At 47.8% G+C, this 8,102-nt stretch overlaps 1 protein-coding gene across 1 annotated transcript; it reads right to left on the reverse strand.

The window, feature by feature from the left end:
* Nucleotides 1-1,454: 1,454 nt before the first annotated feature.
* On the reverse strand, nt 1,455-4,679 carry TMED9 (transmembrane p24 trafficking protein 9). Its single transcript, XM_072840581.1, has 5 exons — nt 4,428-4,679; nt 4,196-4,296; nt 3,251-3,376; nt 2,746-2,892; nt 1,455-2,328 (listed from the first exon to the last, which is right to left on the reverse strand). The coding sequence occupies exons 1-5, from the start codon at nt 4,609-4,611 to the stop codon at nt 2,179-2,181; spliced, it is 708 nt and encodes a 235-aa protein (XP_072696682.1). The 5' UTR covers nt 4,612-4,679; the 3' UTR covers nt 1,455-2,178.
* Nucleotides 4,680-8,102: the final 3,423 nt, after the last annotated feature.

Below are 8,102 nucleotides of genomic sequence, written 5' to 3' on the forward strand. Positions count from 1 at the left end.
TAAAAATCCTATCTTAAACAGTGACACCCACAATCATGTTGATAAGCATCCTAGATAGGATGGGATGACAATGGCACATTTCTGATCTTTCAAAAAACTCAGGACTCCTGTCTAATCATGAGAAAAACCAACACATCCCAACTGAAGGAAATTCTACAAAAAACCTGAATAGTACTCCTAAAAATTGTCAAGGTAATAAAAAACAAGGAAAGTCTGAGAAAGTCACAGCCAAGAAGGGACTAAATGTGATGTGGTGCCCTGGATAGGATCCTGGAACAGAAAAAGGGCATTAGGTGATGGCTAAGGAAATTTGCATTTGGTATGGACTTTAAAAATAATGTATCGCTAGTGTTTAACAAATGTATCATGCTAATGCAAGGCATTAGTAATGGGGGGGAACTATTATTACAATTTTTCTGTAATTACAAAGCTGTTTTTAGAAAGCGTTTTTATTTATTTTTAATTTTTATTATTTATTTATTTATTTATTATTTATTTATTTATTTTATTTATGATAGTCACAGAGAGAGAGAGAGAGAGGCAGAGACACAGACAGAGGGAGAAGCAGGCTCCATGCACCGGGAGCCCGATGTGGGATTCGATCCTGGGTCTCCAGGATCGCGCCCTGGGCCAAAGGCAGGCGCCAAACCGCTGTGCCACCCAGGGATCCCTATTTTTAATTTTTAAAAAGATTTTATTCATTCATGAGAGACACACAAAGAGAGGGGCAGAGGCACAGGCAGAGGGAGAAGCAGGCTCCATGCAGGGAGCCCGATGTGGGACTCGATCCTGGGTCTCCAGGATCACACCCTGGGCTGAAGGCAGGGGCTCAACTGCTGAGCCACCCAGGCGTCCCCAAATGTCTTCTAATTCTGACCAACCTTCCCTAACATAAGCTTCCTTAAACCCCCTTCCGAAATTCATGGAAAAAATGCCTATTGACCTCCATCTGCTATTGCTTCCCATGCCCCCAGCTCTGCCTTCTTCCATCAGAATCTTTCCTCTCCAAGGTCCTTGCCAATATCCCGTGCTATTGGTTATGACCATCAGCATCCTCATGCCCACCAGCGCAGGGATTTCTGCCCTTCCCAAACCCGCAGCCCTTTTCTGTTCAACACACGCTACCTTCTTGAATGAGGTACTTCCTGGCAGCAGCATGACAGTGCTATCCATTTACTTTGGAAATGCAGGGAGGGCACTTGTGTCACAAGGGAGTGGACACAGAGGAAAATGCTATCAGTTTGAGCACCAAGCCCACAATTCACCTGTTTTATGGTCTTGGGCGAACCCACTATCCCCTGCGACAAGGTGGAGAGAGGACAGAAAGGATAAAGCCCACGCGTGGGTTTTCATCTTGGAATATGAAGTGCTTCACACAGTGGAAGAACTGATGACATTCCCTGAGCTCCTCCATGAGCCACTGACAGTACAGTAACTTTACGCTGGACAAGTCATCAATTTTCTTTTTTTATTGGGAAACCAATGTAACAAACCTAGACTTATTGAAAATGAAATCAGTAACTAAGACTCTGCAGGCCCCATCCCCAACCAGCACCAAGGCCTCTGCTTGGCCTGACCCCAGTTCCTCAAGCTCCCCAAAGGACAACTATGCTGAGAAGCTGAGGTCAACCTCAGAGCTACTTTCCCACACTGCAACCCCCTCCACCCCACCCTCCACTGACACACACACACCCTACCCTGGATCAGCAGTCTGGGCCCAAGGAGGGTATAGTGGTTCCCAGGGTGGCAGGGAATCACAGGCACATCCCAACCTGCTCAAAATCCCAAGTTAGCAAAGGAAGACAGAAAAAAAGACTGGCTTGCCCACCCACTCCCCTCCCCCCAGCCACCCCAGACAACAGTCTCACATCCCTGATCAGTAACACTATGATTCTGAGGTGCCAATGAGGCTCCCAGTGGCTTCACCAGCCCCTGGATGATTACTGCAAAGGGCTCAAAGCCCAGGGAAGGGGGCAGGCATGACCCCACCACCTGCTCAGTAGTAGCCAGCCAAGCAAGCTGCTGCTCTAAGCTTGTGCCTCGGGTGCCTGTAGCCCTGCCCCCTCCAATATATCCACGGGTTGGAACCAGTCCTCCTGCCAGAGAGAAATCAGTTCCAGGAGGCCCTTTCTCCCACAGCCTCGGAGGAGGAGGGATGGTCTGTGAGGCCTGGGATGGCTACACCAGCTTCTTCGCTTCAAAGAAACTTTTGAGGTGTCGCATCTGCCAGACACCAATGGCTACGAGGATGAGGGTCTGCAGAATGGACCACCACAGCACCCGCTGGTTGGTGCTCTCGCTGGTCTGCCGGAAGCGCTCCTCTCGCCACTGTGGGAGGAGAGAAGGGAAGAGGAGCCTAAGTTTGCTGGGCACCACCTGGTGCCACTCTAACTGCTAGATTCATTCATGGCAGCACCCTGGCTCCCAGACCAAAGTGAGTTTGAAATAGCTGGTCTTGGAAACACCTATAGCCATGGAAAAAACACCTAAGGCATTAGTATCAGTTCCTGCTCTTGTCACTGTGCATGTGTCACTGTGATTTAGAAGAATGACAGTCTCCTGAGAGCCTGTCTCCTTGGTTACAAACTGGAGTTAGTAGTACCCACCCCATCTTTTAGACTTGCAAAGCAGCACAGAAGGGTAAGTCCCCTGAGTTTCCTAATGAACCTTGCAGGCATGCAACTTCTGGCTGAGCCTGAAAGCTTCCGGGAAGAAGCCCACCTAGCAGCCCCCGGCCCGACATACCCGTTGGTAGTTCTGCTCTTTCTGGATCTGCTCCACCTGCTCCACCAGCTGTCTCACTCGGAGCTGCAACTCACTCAACTTGTCTTTGGCAGCAATTTCTGCATAGTCGTTGGCATGTTCTCCCACCTGGATGTCCAGGTGAACTCTCTGAGGACAGAGAAGGACGATAAGAAGAAATCAGGCAGCTCTGCTTCATCTTCCTGCCAGGAACTAACAGCTGGTCCCTCACTTTCCTTCATTTGTGCATTTAGCCAATGCTGACTGAGGCATCCTCAGTGTCTAGCCCTGTGGGGTTCTGGGAAAACAGGCAAGAATCAGCTTGGCTAATACTTGGTCCAAGGCATACATGAAGAGCTTGGCAACTGTGCTTGGCTCTTCACTGGAAACCCAGGTGTATTAGGAAACACAAAATCCAACATACCCTCTTACACCCAAAGCACCAAGTCTCCAGTCCTGACCAGGGTATGGAGTTGTAAGCTACAAATCCCACGTGGTTCCAACTCACCAGCATGCCTCCAGCAAAAAGGGAGAACTTAGTGGAATTGGAGTGAAGACAGATCTGGTGTTCACCCGGGGTATGGGAGGTGAAAGTGAACCTTCCTTCAGAGCCATACTGCCGGGCCAGGATGACCTGGAGAGAAAAGCCTTCAAGTGAGTGTTACTGCGGAGGGAGCTACTGGAAGGAAAGAGCTTCAGGCTCTCAGTGCCTCAAAAGTTGGCAAACAGAGCCTTAGGGACCTCACACTAAAAGGTCCAGAGCTGCTCAGTAGCAGTTGCCAAAAGCTTGTCTGAGAACTTTCTGGGGCATGGGTGAAGAGTCTGAGATGAAGCTGACACGTGACTGCTCCTGGGAAGGGCTTTTTATTTAGAGCGGCTACCTGCAGCTCTTTCTGCCCTCGGGTCCTGTCCCCATGCTTTATTCAGAGCTGCTACCATTTCCGCTCTTTTGATGTGGTTTATTTTTTTTTAATGAAAGGTGACAACTAAAGATTTATTTTGCTTTATTTTAATATCCCTATTTATCGAAATTCAAAGCTGCTCGTTCGTTTGGAAAGCACCCTGTTGAACGACCTCCTAAAGCCTATACGTCATAGGTCACAGCGTGAGAGTTACCACAATTCTTTGATGGCCAGCACCACAGTGAAGGTGTGCACCAAGCACACCTACAAGGCAGGTGAGTTTCCACTTCACAGAGCAGGAGAAAAGGCTCCGGGCAGGTAAGGGACTCGACCGAGTCCTGCAGCAGCCGGCAAGAAACCGAGAGGAGCCGCTAGCCCTGCAGCAGCCCAGGTGTGGCCTAGAGCGAAAACCCGGGATCTTCTCACCAACACCCCAAGTCTCTTCAGCAGTTTGGCGGCTGCCGCGAGGAGGAGCGGAAGTACCCGCGGCCGCCGGCTCTGGCGCTCAAGTGCGGAGCGCAGGGCTCGGCGGGGCTGAGGGGCCGGCTCACCTTGTCCTCCGGGTCCTTCACCTCCACGAACATGCCCAGCCCGGGGGTGGCCGGCTGGTACTCCTCCCGCTGCTTGTCATACAGCTGCGTCCGGTAGTTTCCTGGAGGGGAGTGGGGCGGACCCGGGTCAGACTAGCGCCAGGCGGGGTGGAGTCGGCTCCCGGCGGACGCCCCGCGCCCCCGCCCCACGACCGAGGAAGGTCTCGGTCCCGACTCCCCCTTCGGCCCGCACCTATAACCATGGTCTCGTCCGGAATCTCCTCAATAAAGCACTTCTTTTCGGTCTCCCCGATGTGGAAGTAAAGCGCGCCTCCGCGGGCCGCAAAACACAGCAGCAGCAAGAGGGCCCGAATCACCCGCCCCAGTCCAGCTCCAGGCCGGGGCCCGACGACCCTCATGCCCTGCTCCGCGGCCATCTTGCCCCACCTGCCGGCGCAACCGCAGCCGGCGGCGCCACGTAGCCCTGCCGCCGCCGCCGCGGGGTCTGCTGGGACAGCGAGTTCGACCAGCTGGACTACAAGTCCCGAGATGCCCCACGGCCACGGCGAGGCAGTATCTGATTGGAGAGCAGCTTCTGCCTGCAACCTAACTGAGACCTCAGAATTGAAACTTTCTTTTCATAGATCGCAGTGGCGGGCAGGTGACTACTAATGTTTATCAGCTTTTTACAGATGCTGCAAGTAACAGTTTGTTTACGGTCGCTGAATGAATTATGAGCAGATACAGGATTGAAGCCGAGGATCCCTGACTTGACATCTCTGCGTGCGAAACTCTGAGCTTTCTATTTTTAACAACTTGAACTTTGAAAAAGTGACACCAACAGTGCACCAGCTTATCTTCGAAAAAAAATTTTTTAAGGGCAGCCCAGGGCCTGATCTGGAGACCCCGGGATCGAGTCCCACATCAGGCTCCCTGTATGGAGCCTGCTTCTCCCTCTGCCTGTGTCTCTCATGAAAGAATAAATAAAATCTTTAAAAAAAAATTTTTTTTTTTTAAGCCTAGAGACTTCCTTTACTACTTCTTTGCCTTCCAAAACCCAGCCACTCCTACATCCAGTCTGATCTGGTCTGTATAATCCCAGGCATTCCCCTGTACCCTTCAGCATCAGACATCATCCACGTGGACTCTGCTGCCGGAGCTGCGCCCTGGTGGCTCCTCTCCAGAACGTGGTTCTGAGCCCGCAGGTAAAGGCATAATTGTGAAGGTCCTGGGGGCACAGTCGTCCGTGTCGGAGGGCTCGGCACTCAATGTGAGATCCAGAGGTCTGGGTCTGCCCTCCATACCTCTCCTGGATTTTACCCAAATTCCAGTGGATTTTGGCAGCTCTTCGGAGTTAGCAGTTTCTGATTGTGCCACCTTAAGGTTTCATAGAAGTTGGAGGTTTTCTAATTTGGGTTGTCTTTGTTCTTTCATTTGGCCCTGGAGAGGGAAGTTTAAGGATGGTGTTTTTTTTTTGTTTTTTTTTTTGTTTTTTTTTTAAATGATAGTCACAGAGAGAGAGAGAGGCAGAGACACAGGCAGAGGAAGAAGCAGGCTCCATGCACCGGGAGCCCGACGCGGGATTCGATCCCGGGTCTCCAGGATCGCGCCCTGGGCCAAAGGCAGGCGCCAAACCGCTGCGCCACCCAGGGATCCTGTGTTTTTGTTTTTTTAAGATTATATTTATTATTTTATTTATTCATTTATTCAGCCCACCCGGGCTGCCCTAAGGATGATGTTTTGACATTTCTCCCTCATTGGAAGTCTTTATCTCATTTTTCTTAACAGTAACAATATAACATAAGCTTGGTTCGTGCCTTACTTTTAACCATTCCTGTGATGAAAGTGGTTAAGATTTTCCTCTAATCATTTGCTCTTACATATATTGCTGCAATAAAAATTTGTGTTCAGGGGATCCCTGGGTGGCTCAGCGGTTCAGTGCCTGCCTTTGGCCCAGGGCGTGATTCTGGAGTCCTGGGATGGAGTCCCACTCGGGCTCCCAGCACAGAGCCTGCTACTCCCTCTGCCTCTCTCTCTCTCTATGTCTATCATAAATAAATAAAATCTTTAAAAAAATTCGTGTTCAGTTTCTTAAAAAGCATTACTGTAGGACATAGTTTTTTGATAATAGATCACAATTTCTTTTTCAAATTTCATACCAATTTACAGTCTCACCAGCAGTGTGTCCTGGTGCTTACTACCCCACACCCTGGTCAAATGTTCTCAATCTTTTTAATCGTGCAAAATAAGTAAATGAAAACTTGTATTTCGCTATCCTCTTAATTTTTATTTCCTTGGATACTGAGCATTTTTTGTTGGTCATTTGTGAATCACTGCTGATTTTTCTTAGCTATTATAACGACATGCTATGAGTGCTGATGTTACCACCATTCAGAATTAACAAATTACAGAATTAATAAATGATAAAATTTCATAATAAGTTTCTAGAATTTTTAAAATTAAACTTTTTATGTTGACATAATTTAACATGCAGTTGTAAGAAGCAATGCAGAGAGACCCAGTGTACCCAATTATCCAGGTTATCCCATGGTAACATCTTGTCCAAGTATAATGCAATACCACAACCAGGATATTGACATTGATATAGTCAAGACACAGAATATTTCCATTACCAAGATTCCTCGTGTTGTGTATTGGCCACATTTACTTCCCTCTTCTTAACCTCATACAACAAGTAATGTGTGTTCTCCATTTCTACAATTTTGTCATTTCAAGAATGTTATATAAATGGAATCACACAGTATGTAACCTTTTGAGATTGGCTTTTTTCACTCAGTTAATTATCTGGATATTTAATCAGTGTATTACTTATATCAACAATCATTGCAAAAAAGTAACCATTACATAGAATGTATAAAGATACAATTTGTTTGATATCAACCATAGAAATGGGTGAGAACAGAGCTGTTAAAGGAGCAGAGAGGGTTTTTTTTGTTGTTGTTATTTAAGGTAAACTGATAAATTCAAATTAGTGTGTTTTAACTTTATGATATTAAGTATAATCCCCATGATAATCACAAAGAAAATAGCTATAAAATATACACAAAAGGAAATGGGAAGGGAATTCAAATGTTTCACAACTAAAAAAAAAAAAAAGCTAAATACAAAAGAAAATAGTAAATGCAGGAATTGAGGGACCAAAAAGAAGCTATAGGGCAAATAGAAAACAAATAGCAGGGATGCCTGGGTGGCTCAGTGGTTGAGCATCTGCCTTTGGCTCAGGTAGTGATCCTGGGGTCCCGGGATCAAGTCTGGCATCAGGATCCCCACAGGGAGCCTGCTTCTCGCTCTGCCTATGTCTCTGCCTCTCTCTCTCTATGTGTCTCATGAATAAATAAATAAAATCTTTAAAGGAAAAAAAAAGTCGAGACTTCAGTGGGCCGATGTGTGTAGCCTTTGGCCACATTTCCCCTAGAAGTCTTCTGAGTCCTGGGATCAATGGTTTCTTGACTCTCAGTGACCGAGGCACAGCCCAACCACTTTCCTTGCCCTACATATGGGAACCCCCACAGTTTTGGGGGCTGGAGGACAGAAGTTCTTAGTTAGGATTCAGTCAGGCACAGACCTGGGGGACAGACTGCCCAGATCTCCAGGAGGAATGGACTGAAGACACGGTGAGACTTCTGAGAAAACTCACCAGAAGTGGAAGGATCCTGTTAGAGGGACCACTGTAAGCCTAAGGAAGATGGTGAAACACGTTCAGCAGAATATTGTTTGTGATATCCCTGAATTCAGCAGCACCACTCCCATGTCTAGGTGTTCTGGGATTGAGAGCACAAGGAAACAAACTGTCATAGGAATTATCTTTGTAGAGATGGTCACAAGGAATAGAAGTTGTTTTTCCACACACCAGGGGGGAAGATAAATGTAGAAGGACATGGTTCAGAGGAAGGGATAGTGTCATGGT

Source organism: Canis lupus, chromosome 10 (assembly GCF_048164855.1).
Source record: "Canis lupus baileyi chromosome 10, mCanLup2.hap1, whole genome shotgun sequence".
Classification (NCBI taxonomy): Eukaryota; Metazoa; Chordata; class Mammalia; order Carnivora; family Canidae; genus Canis; species Canis lupus.